We start from the raw sequence: 19,020 nt of genomic DNA on the forward strand, positions 1-19,020 counted from the left end.
AAACAGAGACACAGCTCTCTCCGGTGGCCATGTGGTGGCTCTTAGAAGAGCCTTTGGGTTTGGTGCTGGCTGGGCAGAAGCCTCAGGCGCGCTCGCCGCGGATGCGGCGGGCCAGCTGGATGTCCTTGGGCATGATGGTGACGCGCTTGGCGTGGATGGCGCACAGGTTGGTGTCCTCGAACAGCCCCACCAGGTAGGCCTCGCTGGCCTCCTGCAGCGCCATGACGGCCGAGCTCTGGAAGCGCAGGTCGGTCTTGAAGTCCTGCGCGATCTCGCGCACCAGGCGCTGGAAGGGCAGCTTGCGGATCAGCAGCTCCGTCGACTTCTGGTAGCGCCGGATCTCGCGCAGCGCCACCGTGCCGGGCCGGTAGCGGTGCGGCTTCTTCACGCCGCCGGTGGCCGGCGCGCTCTTGCGGGCAGCCTTGGTGGCCAGCTGCTTGCGGGGCGCCTTCCCGCCCGTCGACTTACGCGCCGTCTGCTTCGTACGCGCCATGTCACCGCGGCGTATTACAGTCTCGAGTAACACAGAGTAGCAGCGCCCGCGACTCGTATTTATAACGGCTCGCGGCCCCGCCTTCCAGACTCTGATTGGTTCGAAGAGCGAAGAATTTAATTGGGTAATTCCAAACATCTTCTAAGCACTGCGGTAACTGAAGGAGCCGCAAGACCCAGCCCTTACAAAAGAGCAGTCGACCTTTATGTTATTCTTTGTGGTAGTTTGAAGACCTTTAAAAGTTTTATTTCTCTATTATTTACTCTTCTTTTTTTTTTTCTCTGAGTTTTTTTAGAGACTCTACATCCTGCTTACCGAGTCCATGTTTTAAGTATATGATATAATAATGCATACTGGTTTAACTGCTAAAACGCTAAAGTATCCATGTGAGTTTTACTTTTGGATTGCTAGTACAACTATCGATTCCTCTGCAAATACTTTCCTAAATAATTTATAACGACAACATAAGACTGACTGTCCTTTAATATGCTCGGGTCTTGCTAAGTAAAAGAAAAAAGAAAAAGAAAAAAGAAGAAAAAAAAAAAGAAAAGAACCCCGCAAGTCTATGCTCAGATTAACCTAAAATATTATGGTTTAGTTTTACTCGATTTTGGCAGCACAGTCCATCAGTAGATTGCATAAGAAGAACAAACTTATTCAATACAGCAATTAACAAAGTGGTGTAACAAAAGAAAAAAGAAAAAAGTCGCATTCGAAGAAATGGAAGATGAAGAAAATAGGCTTGTGATTTAATTATTAAAGAACTCGTTTCTGCACAGAAGGGGTTAACGCGGGATTTTCAAATTGGCGCAATGAGGTGGGCCATGCTCATCAGCCAATGAAAAAGCAGAGCTCGGATATATAAAGGAGCTAGAGCGTTTGCCATTGTACAGTTCCTGTTTCTTAGACTTCACAGGCCTAAGGTGGAGCAAGACTAATAATGGCGCGTACGAAGCAGACGGCGCGTAAGTCGACGGGCGGGAAGGCGCCCCGCAAGCAGCTGGCCACCAAGGCTGCCCGCAAGAGCGCGCCGGCCACCGGCGGCGTGAAGAAGCCGCACCGCTACCGGCCCGGCACGGTGGCGCTGCGCGAGATCCGGCGCTACCAGAAGTCGACGGAGCTGCTGATCCGCAAGCTGCCCTTCCAGCGCCTGGTGCGCGAGATCGCGCAGGACTTCAAGACCGACCTGCGCTTCCAGAGCTCGGCCGTCATGGCGCTGCAGGAGGCCAGCGAGGCCTACCTGGTGGGGCTGTTCGAGGACACCAACCTGTGCGCCATCCACGCCAAGCGCGTCACCATCATGCCCAAGGACATCCAGCTGGCCCGCCGCATCCGCGGCGAGCGCGCCTGAGGCTTCTGCCCAGCCAGCACCAAACCCAAAGGCTCTTCTAAGAGCCACCACATGGCCACCGGAGAGAGCTGTGTCTCTGTTTTTCAGATCAGGTATAGGCAGCCCGTGCTGAGTGCTCTTTCCCGTGCTGGCGGCAGTGCTGATGCTGAGATAACGGGGAGGTTGGGGCTGCAGGGAACGTGGGATACGCCCCTTTCCTGGGCCCGCGTGTGTTGGCGGTTCTGACTGCGGCTCCCTGTTCAGAGCTGCCGCGGGGTGGGGAGCGGTGCTTAGAGGAGGCATCCATCCCTTCAGCTGGAAGAGGGGGAGTAAGAGGAAAGCGTTTTCGGACAGGGCTGGCGGCCTCTTCCCTTTGCACTCCCCGGGGTGCTACGGGTGCTCTCAGCTGGTGCTTCTCCGTGCGCCTTCCCGCTCTGTCCCGCCCCACTCCCCGGCTGGCAGAGCTGAGCGCGCCGCCATTTCATGAGCTTCCCGTGTGAGGCCGCTGCTCTAAAGCCGGCGGCCGCGGAGCAGCTCTCGCTGTGGCACTTTCCCCCGGTATCCCGTTTTCCTCCCTTGCTTGTCCCTTCCATTCTCGTTTCAAAGGAGAACGGAGTGAGGGAGTGAAGGGAGGTGGGGAGGGGAAGATGGATGAAAACAAAACCCAGTTTTCTTCCAGAAACTATTTTTTTTCCCTTGTGCCCAGAAGCCCAGGAGTCAAGCAAAACCACTGTTCCCGCAGTATTTTTCGGGAGAGCAATCGAGGCATCTTCCCCCATCCTTTTTCAAACTCGCCTGTTGCTTGAAGCAGGGAGGGTTCGAAGAAAGACCGCGGGCAGCACTTCCTACAGCCGACAGATACCAGCGTAAAGCCCAACCCCCAGACCCCAACCTTTTATCGCAACCTCAACGAATAGAGATTACAGCTCTTTTTTGTAAGTGTGGGTGGCTCTTAAAAGAGCCTTTGTGTTTTAACAATGTAAGCTATCCCAACACCTAAGTTTAGCCGCCGAAGCCGTAGAGGGTGCGTCCCTGGCGCTTGAGGGCGTAGACCACGTCCATGGCTGTCACGGTCTTCCTCTTGGCGTGCTCGGTGTAGGTGACAGCGTCGCGGATCACGTTCTCCAGGAACACCTTCAGCACTCCGCGAGTCTCCTCGTAGATGAGCCCCGAGATGCGCTTGACGCCGCCGCGCCGAGCCAGGCGGCGGATGGCCGGCTTGGTGATGCCCTGGATGTTGTCGCGCAGCACCTTGCGGTGGCGCTTGGCGCCCCCCTTGCCGAGCCCCTTCCCGCCCTTGCCTCTACCAGACATGCTTACACACTCACCCGACTCTGAGCCGCGTGTGGCACAACTACGCGCCAGCACCTCTCTATATTGCCGGCGGTCCGACCTGGTTGAGGACTGCGGCGGGGCAGGGCACGGGCGGGCTCATCTCCGCGCCCTTCCCCCTGCGGCCAGGGACGTTCGCGCCATCGCCGGCGACAGGCGGCGGGGCTGGGCGGCACCGTGCTCACCCCTGCGCCGGGACACCCCCCTCTCCCCCCGCCGGCTCGGCCCGGGCATCGCGGCAGCAAATCCCCGGGCGGAGTGCCTCCTTCCCGGCTTCCCGGTCCCGTCGTTGCGTCGCTCGGTGCCAGTGTCGCAGCCGGGCCCCGCCGGCCGCGGGTCTGCAGCAAAATCCAGCCAATGGGGGCGGCGGGGCCGGGAGCGCCGCTTCCCGCCCGCGCTCCGCCGCCGCCATTTCGCTGCGCTCCAACAAAGGGCCCGGTGGGGGGGCACCCGGAGGTGCCGTGGTGCCGTTGTGGTTAGTCAGTGTTTCCGACTTGAGGAACGTCCCTGTGCGTAACGTTCCCCTTGGCATAGCTCTGTGTTTTAAGAATATCTGTTGAGCCTTGAGCGGTTCCAGTATATTGTGTTAGCAGCATTATCGTTTCGTGGGAAGATGATGTTTTTTGTAGAGGGGCCTGTTGGCTCCATTAGGTCGTGCTTTGGGAGCTGCTGGGCCACTTCCAGAGGCAGAACTGCTGTCAGAAGCTGCCAAACCTTTTGTGCGCACACACACTCTCTTGCGTTTTCTGTCTTAGTTCTTAAATTTACTGTGAATGTGTATTTGAAGTTATTTTTACTTTGCTTTTGGAGGTAAATCAAATAAATGCTTTTCCACGCATTTTCTTTACCATCTTGTCAGGAGTTTTTGCTTGGTTAATTATATTTGCATACAATACACTGGTTTTGGTTTTTGTGTTTGGTTGCTTAGGTGGTTTTGCTTGATTCTTCCCATTTTTTCCCTTTTCCTAATGGATCTCCATTAATATAATGCATCCAGGTTGCAGGAAGGTTTTACTTGTTTAGTTTTGCAGCCCTTTTCCTTCAAACTGTTTTTTTTTTTTTTTTTTTAATTGTTTGTGCTTTTTCATCCCTTGAAAGATTTTTTTTCTTTCTTTGGGGGACTGTTTTGGGATTTTTTTTCCTCTCTCTTTAGTCTTCTAGTTATTAATGTTATTTAATTCAGACTGTTTGGGCACCATGTTGATAAGTCTATTTTCATTTGTAGATAGCCAGCTTGGTAATGTTTATATCAGCCTTTATAAATATCACCTGATTTTTTTTCTACAGAAATAGTATAAATGCATTTATCTTTGCATATCAATCTTCATGATGCTGTTAGCACAGATTAAGCTCTTCAGTGTATGTTAGAATCACTGTGTCTTCACACATTGTTTTCAGTTATCTTACTGTTTGAGAAAAAAGTGAATCAATATGCATCCTCTTCTTCTTCCCTTTTAAAGGTTATAGCACGAACAGAACACAACGCAACAGAGAGCTCACTGATGCTTTTGCAAAACTATAGTGCACTTTGCCTATTACTTATCTCAGTATATGATATTATACACATTTTCCTTGGCAGTGATTGCTGAGTGTTTTCTCTCTATTTGTCTAGATGCAAATGACCTCTTGTTCTCTTAGGGACAGGTGAGAGAATTATTTTTTCTCTTCTCATCTGACATGTTTGGTTTTAATCATACAACTTTTTGCACATCTGTTCTATACCTTTTTTTTTATTGCACCTAATGACTTCAAACCGTGTAAGTGTTAATATTCTTGTACATTATCCACTTAAACAATTCTCTTTATGTGATTTAGTGAAAATAGGTATTACAAACCGCTCTGTTCAACTCCCATGCCTGGTTTTAATTGGTATTTTGTCAAAAAGTTGCACTCCCTTTTAGCATCCATTTCTCATTGCTTTTTATTTCACTAGATCTCTTTTTGTGGCACTTATTTTGTGTTTTTTTTCTTCCATGAAATTTAACCTTTGCTTATTTTTACATCATACTTTGTTGATTGTCTCAATATTAAACTTCCTTAAATAACAATCAACTTTTCATCCTCATCTAAGAGTCATTACTTCTCAAGAGTAAAAACCCAGCTGAAGAACCGAAACAGCGTGATTTGTTCTTGACCTAAGTAATAGCTTATCTTCAAAAGGGATTAAAAATCACTGATGGTCTAAAGCGTTAATTTTTATTGTGACCGATTTTACACAGAATCTTTGTAGATACGATAACAATGTACAGGCAGATAGAATTGATTATTGCATTACAGTGTGCTTGGGTTATTTGAGGAAATATTCTATATTTCGTGATTGCTAAAGCCAAGATATACTTACCCAATTCTATATTTTCCCCACGAAACAACAGACAGTTTAATTTTTTTTAGCATAATATGTGTGTATGGCATATTTCTAATCTTTTCACTGGCAGCAGTGGGTATAAAATAACAGTTTATATAACATTTAAATGTTAGGACACTCCAGAAAATAGACAAAATTAAACCAAAAGGAAAGGCATACATCCTGTTTACAAGAGCCCAGATCTTTTAATGTTCTTAAAAAGATGGAAGGAGCTCTGAGCAATCCGTATTGATTGAAATCTGGAGTAACATTACATTTCCTAATATGACATCTTGGTCTCACATTTTACGGCCAGGGTTCATCATTTCCATTGATTTTATTACTTAGAACCAACAAGTCACTCACTATATGAACTATTCATTAATATTTTTTTTTTTTTACGTTTCAGCTTTTCCCATTAATCAAGACAGTATGAGAAGGGCGAAAAACTCTGTTTTCCTCTTCCAAACAAGGCAGCATTAGTTGGAAGAGCCTTGAGGTGTCTCTCACATGATGTGGAAAGGCAGTCAGGGCACACTGGAATGAAGGAGCAGGTTGGTTGAGGGCAGGAAGGAGGCAGAAAAATTACTCCTCTTCCCACTCTAGTTATGTCACAAAAGATTGTACCACTCCCCTTTTGCACCAGCTTTCAATCTCCCATCCTGCCATTCCATCCAATGTTCCTGACCTTCCCAAATGCCAACCACCCCCCCTTCAGGAAGCTGTTGCAAACTGTGAATTTCAAAAATTGTTTTTAATGATCTTTGAGGTTTTGAGGAGAAGTGTTTAGCTGCTATCAGAAGAAGCTGCTGATTTCTCAGTAGATCTGCCAGCATATGTATTTTCAGGTAATCAGGAGAATTGATATCAATTTAGAAAATTTCTACGATGTGTATTGTTTTTTTTTTTTCTTTTTTAAACCAGATGAAGGTATGTGATAGAAATGTTGCAATATGGAGGTACAGATTTGCTTCACCTTCTAAAGCAGAATCTTTTCATTAATGTGCTATTTTACTTAGTTGAGTTTGTGAGGGAAAGGCGTAAAAAAACCCTGCATCATCTTTCTAGGGAAATGTAATTGTTCTCAGACTATCATCTGATATGTAGAAGTCCAAGTAAAAATGGAGATATTTTTTCTTAGAGTGACAATCAACATGTTGAAAATATTACAGAAGTTGTCTAATTCCATGTAAAAAAGAAAAAAATAAGTTATTGTTGTAAGTTCCATCACATATTTTTTTTTAAATTACAGCACGTGCTCTGTGCGTCCTATTCATATGGAGACTCCAAGCTGTCAGCCTCAGCCCAGGCCATCAACCTTACACCTGTACACTGCCAGGAGACTGAAGACAGGACTGGTGGTTATCCCTTCAATATAAAATATAATCCCACATTTTGCACCTGACAGCCCCTAAATTACTGCTGGAATGTCTGAGTTCTGATCAGCTTAGCCCTGTTTTTCAGTTTCATTCACCTCCTGCCCCTGATCCCAGACTCAGTCTTCAGAACTGTCTCACCACCATCTTCCACCTTCACCGCACCCTCTGGGTTGATCCTAATTAAAAAAATCTAATGCATCTGAAAACAATAAAAAAATAACTAAACAAAAATTTGTTCTGTGCTCAGAAGCACTACAATGAAAATAATTTGAATGCCAAGAATCATCAGAAGAGGAAAAGAGAGTGAAACAGAGGATATTTTATGTTTGTACTGTTGCAACATTGTGTGAAATAGTTGCACCCTGAGTACTGTGCACATTTCTGGCCTTTTAAAAAAATGTAGTGCAACTAGAAAATAAAGTTCTGAGAAAAGCCATAAAGATGACTTAAGGTCTGAAACAGCTTCTCTACAGAGGATACTTGGACGCTTTCAGAACAGAAACAACTACTGGGTGAAGATGGTCTTGCTTATGTTTACTATCTGTAAGGTCAGAGACTAAAGCTGTCAAATTTACTGAGGACTGATCTAATTATGAAGTTACTTACCAGGCAAAATGTTAGTGAGGCCAGAAAGACTGCCTAAATATCAAAGGTGGTTTCTTTAAGTAAATGGACTCCTTATCTCTCTAGGCTTTTTCTAAGGAGGACCTGAAAATGATGAATGAAAATGTAAGGATGGAGCCCTCTCTCTCCACTGTAGAAATCAATTCTGGAGAACACAGATGCTTGCATAACTATAAGCACTTCCTAACACTGGTGGTAAACAGTTCCCATCTCTTAAAAGACTTCAAAACTGATCCCTGTTGGTATCATCTTCCATTTAATAGCACACACTTCCTGAAGATCAGTTTGGTTTTACCGTAGGGTAAAAAAATACCCCAACCCCAAACAAACAACGGATCCCCCTCCAAACAAAAACTACTTCCCCAAAGAAAAAATCCTATTCATTTGTTTAACGACTTTTTTTCAAGGCTTCCAAGTTACTAGCATCCTGCTTTGTGCAGGTATTTCCATGGTTCTTTCACAAACTACTTTAGGAGACAAAAGAGGAAGTACCATGACAGGAGGAAGCTGCAGTGTCTGTAGGAAGAGGGAAGGGCTTGGTTTCTGTTTGAAATACGTCCCCATATGTCAAGACCAATATCATTCATATGCAGAGTGCAGAGACCTGAAACAGTAGAATTCTTAAAGAAGTGACACATAGAGATGACATCCGGAGGGGAAAAAAAAAGGTTTGTTTGCATCAGCCTAGTTAGTATGGGAGCGTTGTTTCTGTACCATGCAGTCATGCATCAGGTTTTCTAGGACAGAATGAACAAGGTGGGAAATGCTCTAACGATCACGGGGTCCTTATATAAGTAGTTTATGAAGCGAGATGGTCTCTTGCTCTCTCACTCTCTCAACAGTTAAGTCTCTCTCTCTTTTTTTTTTTTTTTTTTTTTTTCTTTCCCCACCCCGTACCCTGGGCAGCAGCCACAATATAAAACGCAGTTAAAACCAACAGTCGATGCAAGAGGTATTGAAAACGCGAGCTGGTTTTAACAGCAACCCGGGCGGGTGGGGCGCCCATCACCGCACCGCCGGGTCATTCAGCAGCTTCACCTTCCCTGCCTGCGGATTAACGAGATGGAAACGACTTGAAGAGGGATGGCGGAGAAGGTAACCGGAGGAAGATGAGAGGGAGGCAGGGCGAGGAGGAGGAGGAGGAGGAGGAGAAGGAGGAGGAGGGAGGGAAGTTCCTTTCTGGGCAGGATTGGTCAAGAATTGCTGCAGCGGGGACGCGGCGGCGCCGGGCGGGCGGTGCCTGTGGCCGCCCCTCCCCGCCGTGCTCCGGCAGCTGCTTCACGGTGCGGGGCGAGAGGGAAAATCTCCCAAACCGATCGATCGGAAGATGCAGAGAGAAAGACGTCCAAGGAATTAGCAGCGATTTATGGCAGTCCGCAAAATGTTAATGTTATGTACACTCAGAGCATTTATTGTTACCTGCAAACTGCAAATGCAGATTTTTGCTGAGTTTCTACAGCTGTATAATGCAACTGATTTTCAGGCTTCACTCCTGTCATTCAGATTTTCAAAACGTCAGTGCCTCTGAAACTGAATGGAGACATGTGAGTTTCTTTCATGTTTACCAGTATCTAAATTGATCCCATACTGTACACCTGAGAAAAAAAAAAAACAACCAATGTAAATGTAGGAGATGATTGCCTTGCCAATATAACAAGCTCAGGCAGGATCTCTCCTGAGCATACTTTGTTAACTATTTTGCAAAACCGGGTGTCCTACCTAATAGTAGGCACATGGAACAGGGCAAAAAGCCCCTGCTTATATCACCCTAATCCCAGCTGCAAATTCCCTCCCCTGTTCCCCATTAGTTGAGTACTACAGGGTTTATAGACTACCCGATGCCTGCCTCGGTTTACCTATTTCATTAATCTAATTCTAACACCCCCTCCCCCCCCGACTTATTGTTTTTAAGTGTGGATTCCTGGATCTCTGGCTACCCTGTCCCGTAGCTTAACTTTTCAAATAGAGTCATCAGTTTACATTCCAGGATTAGCTTAAAGAGATTTTGTTTTGCATTAAAGATTCATAGCCAGACATCTTTCAGTCCTCCCATCCACTGGGGTCAGGTGCCAGACCAGTTGTAAAAACAACATTCCTCCTTCAATGGCTCCTTACAATAAATAACTTTTTTTTTTTTTTTTTTTTTTAACTGGTTTGTTGTTTAAGCAGGCTTGTTTTCACAGGAGTATGAAAAGTTAATTGCTGATGGTACTATTCAGAACTATTCTATATATTACACCACGTTTGTAAGATATTCCTACTTGACAATATTTTAGTTTGTTACGTATGATTGTAGAAAGGTACTAAATGAAATAAATATTTGAATGAAGAGGCATTAGTATAATTTATGAATAGGCCTGTAAATAGTTAACCTTTGTGTAGACTGTAGACTGCATAAAATGTTCAAATAAGTTTTACAAAGAACAGCCCACAGTTTCATGGATCTACCCTCAGTAGCAGGCAAACAATTCTATTCACTTTTGTGGGCATATGCTCTAACTTGCCTACATTTTTGGTAGATACAGTAGCTTAAAGCAACTTCTGCCCCAGAAAGGGAGGAGGAGTTACATCGACTTCCTCTAAGACTGTGTTAAGGTGCTTCAAATCAAGGGGTTTTGGACAATGCCTTTATGCTGTCCACATGTTGTTACAGAGTGAAAGAGCATAGCCTTTTAAACAAAAACATGAGCAAGATTTTTTGAAGCAAAAGGACATTTAAGGGCACTTCCCATATACCATTGTCACTATGATGAAGTTAACCAAAGTGTCACTATTATTTTACCCTTCAGTCTGTTTCACTTATTTGTCTGCATACTTGGGAATGTTTCTGCAGCTAAGTATGGGGTTTGTTGGATTTTGATTTGTTTGTGTTTTTTGTTTGTTTATATGACCTTGCATTTTATCTCCTAATGCTTTATGAAAAAGCAGAGCTATAGAGTAACTACAGGCTCAAGAACATTATCTGAGGCCAGGATATCTGAGAGATTATACTACCTGTGCCATAGCTTGTACTTTAAAGCATAAGTTTGGATTTAAAGATCAAGAGTAGTTTAGGTCATCTATGACACAAAATGTCCTTTCATGACCACCAGCATCTCTGATGCATTGTTCTTAAATCTGAAGCCTTCCTCCTTTATGTAGTAATCTGCTTGTTAGGTTGTTTGAATAGTTGGAAAGAAATTTGGAAAATGATCCAGATTGGTTAGAAATTCTGCATCTCAAATGAAATAAAGTACTTGTGGTTTTAAAGAAAACTTTTTAATGTCTAATCTACCTCATAAGTCAATAGGTATTACAATACACTTCTCTCTTCTATTTTAATATATACAAAACTTTTCTTTAACTATGGTATGCAGACAAAAGATGTGCTAGTTTATAACAAGCATAGTTACATAAGGAAGAACATATTGCCATTCCACATTAAGTGTGAATGGCTGGTCAGGAGAAACAAGGATATGCAATAACTGTAGTAAAATATTCCAGTCATATTTTAGCTGAAGAAAAAGAGGATTTTGTATACAGAACTCACCAGTTTGCTTGTACTAATAAAAACATGTAAAAAATGTGAAATTACCATTGGTGGCACAGAAAACAGAACATAAATTATAAACTGCTATGAAAGGGAACTAAACTCTGTATATGCACGTCTCAAAGGGGAAACATGGCTAGAAAAGCAGAGAAAAAAAAATGTGAGCTTTGTGGTTTACTATTATTGAGTGTAACTAGATTCTAGTGAGAAAGATAATTAAAAATACCTTAGACTGGATTTCAATCTGTCCATACATCATTTGAAAATAAAAATGATAGAATACTTGTATTTTCAAGTGATTTTTCATACATCAGTGAGGAAAATCCCTCCTCCTCTAATCCAGACATACTTCCTTCCCAAGCACTTCAGTGTGACCATTTCTCTTGGAAAGGGAGAAATGCTCCCTCCTCACAGCTTGCTTTTGAGGACAAAAATGAAACCTGGGAGGCCTGTGTTTCAAAACATGGGATTTTCAAATAGGCCAATCAGAACCTTCTCAAATCAGTATGCTGTTTGAGACCCATGCCGTCTTCTTCACCCGTTATAAATATCCACCAACCGAAGGTTATTTTGCTTAATATACTGAGTACAAGAAACTGAGATTATTAAACAAAACAATAATCTTCAAGTGTTTTAAACGTAGTTCTAGCCACAAATTTCAGAATAGCTGCTGATAAAATCCTGCCGTTGATATTGTTTCAAATATTTGCTTCTGAATGGTAGATGATTAATACCTAATGCAATTTCTTTCAACGAAACAGGGCTGATAAAAGGGAGAAAAAGTAGTCTAACAAAACCACACACACACACCCAAACAAACAAATGCACAAACATAAAAAGAATAGAACTTGAAAATTGTGTAAGAAGCAAATATAGTTTAAAACTATTCCCACGATTCTCATCTTGTTTCCAAGCAACACTTCAGCCAGGCACTCCCTCTGCTTGAAAAACATTTTCGATTAACACATTACCACAATGACTCACTCCTCTGCTTCCTGGGGGAGGAAACTGTAAAAAGCAGTACAGTTTCTTCCACTTATTTCTCAAGGGGCACTTTTAAAGAACAAAGAAAACACTCCCCAGGCCCGCGGGCAGCATTTGGAGGCCTCCGGCAGTGCATTCCCGGGTCTCCTTTGGCCAGTTTTGTTTTCTTCCGCATAAAACACTACAGAAAAAGAAATAAAATATTTTTTTTACCAATATGTACCAAACAACGGAAGGAATGTAGTGTCCCTTACAGTGGAAGAAAATCAAACGCAGAGGGGAAGAGAAGCCTTCACCTTTCAGCGGGGTGGATCATCGAGGCTCCTCCTGTCTCTCTCTGATTGTCTGACGCTCCCCCCCTGCCTTTTTAAAAGCTGTCTCTGACCATGCCCGAGGCAGTCTGCCGCTCCAGCCCCCACCTCCAAGAAGCCGAAGGCAGCTCCGAAGCCTGAAGGCCCCAATCTCCCCGCGGTGATCACAGAGGCCATGACCACCTCCACGCAGCACAAGGGGCTCTCAGGCTCAAGAAAGCCAAGCCATAAGAAGCCGGCAGCTGCCACGGCCAAAAGGACCAAAAAGGCAGCATCAAAAGGTGCTGCTGAGTCAAAGAAGTCAGCGCCCAGGAGTCGTTACTGTCAAATGAAAATGTTCTAGATAAACCAAGCAGCACTTTTAAAAGCCATTCATGTAATCAAAATGAAAAAGAACAGAAACATCAGTTTAAGTCTAGACTGACAGACAATGATCCTCTGCCTCACACATGTGACTGTTCATAGTGATTCTCCAGGAACTCAGATGCTATGGAAAAGCACTCTTTAGCCTATTTTGTTTTAACATGGGATCTTCCATTATGATTTCCACCACGACCTCCCCCATCATTTACTGACCCTGTCCTTTGAAAACAGTCCTGGCTTAGTTATAGGAGAGCATCCCAGTGAAATATTTAATTCTCTCATTATTGCCTGGAAGATAAAGTACTAATATGAAAAAAATAAGATCTCAGGAGACAGAAAAAGAAAGCAGCCACTATGCAGAAAGCACTTGGACTACTTTTCCATTCCGAAATAGGGGCGGCAGCAGCTGCGCCGGGAGGGAAAGGCACCCCATCCCACCCCGGATTTGAAAACCGCGCGCTCCACCCTGACTGGCTAGCGCTGGCCCCGCCCCTCCAGGCGGGTGCGCACAGACACCCCGCCCTCCCCCGCCACAGCCCACCTTCACCGGGATTAGGGGTGCTTCGCCCCACTGAAAACATGAGGGGCCAGATAACAAGCCCACCCTTGCCGTGTTCTCAAGTTCTCTTCTTAGGCCATCCTGCTGTCACTGATCTCGTCAACTGTAACGGTTGTCTTCTGGCAGTATTGCAAAAAAAGTGACTGAGAAAGTTCACATAAGCATGTTGACTTCTTAAAAATGCAGTGACCTACACCAAACAGCAAAAAAAGAAAAAAACATTAAAAAACAATGCATGTTCCAGAAACATTATTTGAAATCTAATGATTCCAGAAATTAAAATAAAAAGGTTTACAAATAAGCAAATATCTGGAGTCTCAAGTGTTCCCGCCCTTTCTAGGAAAATGGGGGTGGCTCTGAAAAGAGCCTTTGGGTTGTTTGTTGAAGGAGCTTTACTTGGCTTTAGCCTTGTGGCTGTCGGTCTTCTTGGGCAGCAGCACGGCCTGGATGTTGGGCAGCACGCCGCCCTGCGCGATGGTCACCTTGCCCAGCAGCTTGTTGAGCTCCTCGTCGTTGCGGATGGCCAGCTGCAGGTGGCGGGGGATGATGCGCGTCTTCTTGTTGTCGCGGGCCGCGTTGCCCGCCAGCTCCAGGATCTCGGCCGTCAGGTACTCCAGCACGGCCGCCAGGTACACCGGGGCGCCGGCGCCCACCCGCTCCGCGTAGTTGCCCTTGCGCAGCAGCCGGTGGACACGGCCCACGGGGAACTGCAGCCCGGCCCGCGACGAGCGCGACTTGGCCTTGGCCCGCGCCTTCCCGCCCTGCTTCCCGCGGCCGGACATAACTCTAAGCTACCTCGGAAATAATTAAAAAAAAAAAGCCTGAGTAAAACAAAAAACTAGGTTAAAACGCAAAAACCTGTAATACCAGAAAAAGTGCACCAAGAGCTGACACCCTGCCTTTTTATCCCTTCCTTCTGGGGTTCGGTGAGACTTCTGATTGGTGGAGTCTGGGATTCTGAAATTAACCAATGGAAAGACAGAAGAAATAGTGACCAATCGGAGGTGCTAGATGGTTTGACATCATGATCCCTTATTGTCCAATAGACAGGAAAAGTCTTGAGTCATCTCATTTGCATACCGTCCCTATAAATACAGGCGTCGCCGCTATTGTATTTACGTCGTTCCTGCTGCAGACAGGTAGTGACAGACTTGTAAAAATGCCGGAACCAGCTAAATCCGCTCCTGCTCCGAAGAAGGGCTCTAAGAAAGCTGTCACCAAGACGCAGAAGAAGGGTGACAAGAAACGTAGAAAGACTAGGAAGGAGAGCTACTCCATCTACGTGTACAAGGTGCTGAAGCAGGTGCACCCCGACACGGGCATCTCGTCCAAGGCCATGGGCATCATGAACTCGTTCGTCAACGACATCTTCGAGCGCATCGCCGGCGAGGCCTCGCGCCTGGCGCACTACAACAAGCGCTCCACCATCACGTCGCGGGAGATCCAGACGGCCGTGCGGCTGCTGCTGCCCGGCGAGCTGGCCAAGCACGCCGTGTCCGAGGGCACCAAGGCTGTCACCAAGTACACCAGCTCCAAGTAGAGCGTCCCGGATCGTCAGTTTTAACCTAAAGGCTCTTTTAAGAGCCACCCACGTATTCACTAAAAGAGTCGTTCACACTAATTCGGTTCGGTGAGTGGTATTTGTATTCAGCGCTGTTTGCTTGCCAAACTAGGATATACTGTTCCCTAGCAGGGAAATTATGTCACGTTAAAGTACTGGGGATGATTTTGGACGCCTTATATATGCCCTACCCTAACCGTTATTCTGACAGATCTATAAAAGGACTATTAAGCACTTAATAAGGCTGAAAGCTTTCAAGGTTTCTTCTCATTTTAAAGTAACTATCTCTGTTCTAGTTTTTGAGTAAGTACAGAGAAACGTGCACGGTAGTGTGTGTGTTTGTGTTTTTTTTTTTTCCTTGCTGTTCTGATATGAAATAAAGCAATATTTTTCTTTTTACAAAACCCACCTTATTCCATTGTAGCTTATACCTTGTGTACTAAAATGTCACGGTTCACTTTAAACGTTAGCTTTTACTCTATAACGACTTGCCCGTAAGCCAGAGTGGCTTGTTTACTCGGAGAGCTCCTTAGGGAATTGTCTATGTGTGACATTTGGAAGACCATGTTTCATTAAATTCGTCACGCCGTGCACAGCGGAAAAGAAATTATGTAAACTGTGATTTTTTTAGTCCCATAGATTTCATATAGCAGTGGCGTAGGGGTTTTTTGGTTAGTGGTTTGGGGTTTTTTTGTCTCTTATGGAGAATAAACATGGCACAACAGAGTTTCCTCATCAATCCTAAGCGATAACGTAACAGGAAAATACAAATTAAAAAAATAGACATTAAAAAAACCAAACCTGAACGAGACTGCTTTATAGAACTTCACGTGGTGCAGGATGTGTGGGCTGTTTTTTGAAAAAGCCGTTTGCAAGGGGGATGAAATCCTGGCTGCCCGGGACAGAAGCTGCAATAAAACCGTCTGCTGTGGGGCTGGAGTAAAAACTCCGTGTCCGCTGGCAGGTCGCCACTGTGGCAGAGCGCTCGGCGGGGCAGAGCTGAGGGATAAGAGAAAGCGCCGTCGCATTCAGCGGGGGAGGGGACTGCGGAGGGGGAAGAGGCCGCTCCCCCCCTGCGGCCCCCGCGCCAGCCGGCGGGCTTTTCAAATCCTTCTCTTTGTCCAATGGCATTTGTGTCTTATGCCTAGCCAATCACAGAGCGGTGATGGCTATAAATAGCGGGCCCCGCGGCGGCCTTTTGCACAGAGATTTGTTCTTCAGCTCTGGGCAGCTGCTCTTGGTGAGATGGCGCGTACGAAGCAGACGGCGCGTAAGTCGACGGGCGGGAAGGCGCCCCGCAAGCAGCTGGCCACCAAGGCTGCCCGCAAGAGCGCGCCGGCCACCGGCGGCGTGAAGAAGCCGCACCGCTACCGGCCCGGCACGGTGGCGCTGCGCGAGATCCGGCGCTACCAGAAGTCGACGGAGCTGCTGATCCGCAAGCTGCCCTTCCAGCGCCTGGTGCGCGAGATCGCGCAGGACTTCAAGACCGACCTGCGCTTCCAGAGCTCGGCCGTCATGGCGCTGCAGGAGGCCAGCGAGGCCTACCTGGTGGGGCTGTTCGAGGACACCAACCTGTGCGCCATCCACGCCAAGCGCGTCACCATCATGCCCAAGGACATCCAGCTGGCCCGCCGCATCCGCGGTGAGCGTGCTTAAGCTTCTAGAGATCGGTGCTTCCAGACTATCAAAACCCAAAGGCTCTTTTAAGAGCCACCATATGTCCACTGAAGAGAGCTGTAAACTCTTTAAACCTTGCATAGAAGATCGGTGTGTTTCCCTGTGCCTTTACAGGGACCAAGATATTGTATTTTGGGTAAGTACCAAACAAAATGTGCTACACATTTCAAAGAAGCTAAAAAAGATCCTGACCCCTGTAAAACAGTTGTTGACTAGTTTAAATTCCCATCGATTGATTGTGCTAGGTCAAATCACCATTTAGAGTAAATATTGCTTTACATTTTTTTTTCCTTATAAGGCTTTAGCTGGTTGAAGAAAAAAAGTTGCAATTGCAGGCTTTCCTTTTCTCAATTGTAAGTTGTGTTGTTTTGTTTTGGTTTTTTCTGATTGTGTGTTAAAAGCATTCATACAAAGTTGTTGATTTTGTAAAGATGTCTACAGATCTCTGCTTTTTCGATTATCAAAGAAGATGTATTCAGAGGTGATTTTATTGTAAACGCCTCTTGCTAGTCTACATTTATTTTATGTTGTTACAGTAACAATATTGCAATTTATTGTCCCTACAGAAATATCTTCCTTCCCAAAAGGAAGGGGTGGGGGACACGAGGCTTTTTTTTCCTTCTCTCTCCTGAAGGCACAATAAATCTTTTCCCGCCCTTCCAGGAAAGGTGCTCAGTCAGTAGTTTTCTCTGCCCGTGGTCTGTTCGCCTCTGTCAGGAGCGACACCCCCCGGGCATCTTCAGCCCTTCTCAAGCAATTCTAGTTTACTCACGAGATAAATACATTTCCAGATAGAGCCAGGGGTACGGCTCTGGCCAAAGTAATTTCTGTAACTCCCCTTTTCAAAAGAGGTGGTTTTTTTTCTAGGATACACTTGTAGTATTCTTGATGCTTCTGGGTATTGTATCCTGTCTCCATCTGTATCTAGGCTCCCAAAAATATTTGCTGAACTGAACACAGTCAAGGTGTTTTCTGAGGAGTATTAGTGACTGAAAACTGAACATGGACTCCAGAATAATTGCTGAATAGAGACTCTTCCCTCTCTGTCATATTTAGTGATTTTTTGTGAACATACCCCGATAACAGGATTTCCTGCTGAGTATAACTACAGCTTTACAACATTTTGCCCTCTTATTCAATAGAAAGTTAGTTGGAATCTGAAAAATCAAGATTTCAAAAATTATATTCGGCTTTCTGACCTTTTTTTTTTTTTTAATACTGTATGTATTGTTTTATGTAACTTGGGGAGCTTGCTGTTCCATTGAAGTATTAGTTTTTCAGTACTGCAAATGAGTAGCTGTTCCTTTAAGAAGTGCTTGGATTGAGTTGAATAAAGGTTTCATTCAAACTTGGAACCAAGGAGTCACAGAGAATAGTTTAGAGGGAATATTTCTTTTGTAAAGCCTAAAACTGTGAGGCTCTTGTTTTTCAGTTAATTTGCTGATACGGTTTCTCTTAGGAAATCTTCCTTTCTCTGTGTCAGGAACTTGGACTCTGCAGCAAAATCTGACCAATCAAGTGCCTCGACACACCATTTTCTTTTCCTTGTTTTTCTCACTTTCGGCCATTTTCTGTTACTTAACCACAGCGGGGTGAAGCGGGCGGGGGGGGGGAAGGTATCGCGAATAGTACTTTGGAAATGAAGATATGCTATGTGATTTATTCCCTGTGTGTCGTCGCCCTCCCCCCACCCTCCCCCCCGCCTCTGTTCCTTGGCGTAAGGTTTGTGTTTTTCTAAACAGATTTCTTTTTTTTTTTTAGTAGACTATTACTAGTGTGATTGAAGAAATAAGTCTTAGTAAAAGCAGTCATTTCCTGTTGCTGTATGTGCTATCAAGAGATCTATTTCTTTATCTAAACCTGTTTACATATGTTTATGATAAAATTATTAACAAATCAAGTAAAATAACTGCTTTTAATATTTAATGTGGTAGATATTTAATAACTTTTATTAGCCAAAGATCAGAATACTCATGTTTCAGCAGAAGTTTGAGTCAAAAATGATGCTGTTTTGCATGTTCAAGAAATAAATGATTTTTGAGGAGCAAGAAAGAGAAACAGTTTTTATTGCTCTTAATCTCTATAGTTGTCTCATAGTCTTTTTAAGAGCCTGGACTGATTTAATAAATACAGTGTTGCTTGAACTCATTCTGGGAGCTGCATGCTTGTATTATAAAAGCACTAACATTAAATTAGCTAAGAGGGAAATAGCAATACAAGGGTGGTGTGGTGGTGGTTTGGTTTTTTTTTGTTTGTTTTGATTTTTTCAGGAAGGGTGAACGCCTATGAGCCCTAAATTACAATGCCAATTACAAATAAAGTAATTTTCAGGTGTAATACATTATAAAAAGACAGTACAAATAACCTATCATAGCTTGTCTTAGTGGACCAGGCTAGCAATTAGGAAGAACTTACTGTGTGAATTTCGAAGTCTGTAGCTGCTGCAGATAGTTGAGATTGTTGTAGCAGTGATATGCAGAACAGTGGTGGAATGACTGTATCTTATACAGTGGGCTTTGCTCTTACTCCTCATT

General features: G+C 44.8%; 5 protein-coding genes across 6 annotated transcripts in view; 3 read left to right on the top strand and 2 right to left on the bottom strand.

The window, feature by feature from the left end:
* The window catches only part of LOC102093168 (uncharacterized), a 31,167-nt gene that overhangs the window by 1,255 nt on the left and 10,892 nt on the right, over nucleotides 1-19,020 (top strand). The window contains exons 2-4 of the mRNA XM_065052892.1: nucleotides 3,180-3,209; nucleotides 3,840-3,852; nucleotides 16,055-16,462. Of these exons, the coding sequence (XP_064908964.1) occupies nucleotides 3,180-3,209; nucleotides 3,840-3,852; nucleotides 16,055-16,462 (451 nt within the window). The remainder of the gene's footprint in view (nucleotides 1-3,179; nucleotides 3,210-3,839; nucleotides 3,853-16,054; nucleotides 16,463-19,020) is intronic.
* Nucleotides 35-3,137, bottom strand: LOC102097257 (histone H3). Its single transcript, XM_065045136.1, has 3 exons — nucleotides 2,840-3,137; nucleotides 1,407-1,427; nucleotides 35-504 (listed from the first exon to the last, which is right to left on the bottom strand). The coding sequence occupies exons 1-3, from the start codon at nucleotides 3,135-3,137 to the stop codon at nucleotides 83-85; spliced, it is 741 nt and encodes a 246-aa protein (XP_064901208.1). The 3' UTR covers nucleotides 35-82.
* LOC102088195 (histone H3) lies at nucleotides 767-7,318 on the top strand. Its single transcript, XM_065044901.1, has 2 exons — nucleotides 767-3,664; nucleotides 6,752-7,318. The coding sequence occupies exon 1, from the start codon at nucleotides 1,434-1,436 to the stop codon at nucleotides 1,842-1,844; it is 411 nt and encodes a 136-aa protein (XP_064900973.1). The 5' UTR covers nucleotides 767-1,433; the 3' UTR covers nucleotides 1,845-3,664; nucleotides 6,752-7,318.
* On the bottom strand, nucleotides 5,338-14,126 carry LOC102094275 (histone H2A-IV). 2 transcript variants are annotated; one of them, XM_065044953.1, is made up of 3 exons: nucleotides 7,995-14,126; nucleotides 7,485-7,586; nucleotides 5,338-6,036 (listed from the first exon to the last, which is right to left on the bottom strand). In XM_065044953.1, exon 1 carries the CDS (start codon nucleotides 14,028-14,030, stop codon nucleotides 13,641-13,643), a length of 390 nt encoding a protein of 129 aa, XP_064901025.1. In that variant the 5' UTR covers nucleotides 14,031-14,126; the 3' UTR covers nucleotides 5,338-6,036; nucleotides 7,485-7,586; nucleotides 7,995-13,640. The 2 variants fall into 2 exon arrangements, with proteins under 2 accessions (XP_064901025.1, XP_064901022.1); XM_065044950.1 differs by having other exon boundaries at nucleotides 7,485-14,126.
* Nucleotides 14,359-14,869, top strand: LOC102092985 (histone H2B 8). The gene has a single exon (XM_005515057.4). It carries the CDS (start codon nucleotides 14,408-14,410, stop codon nucleotides 14,786-14,788), a length of 381 nt encoding a protein of 126 aa, XP_005515114.1. The 5' UTR covers nucleotides 14,359-14,407; the 3' UTR covers nucleotides 14,789-14,869.

This window comes from Columba livia, chromosome 1 (genome assembly GCF_036013475.1).
Source record: "Columba livia isolate bColLiv1 breed racing homer chromosome 1, bColLiv1.pat.W.v2, whole genome shotgun sequence".
NCBI classification, from domain to species: domain Eukaryota; kingdom Metazoa; phylum Chordata; class Aves; order Columbiformes; family Columbidae; genus Columba; species Columba livia.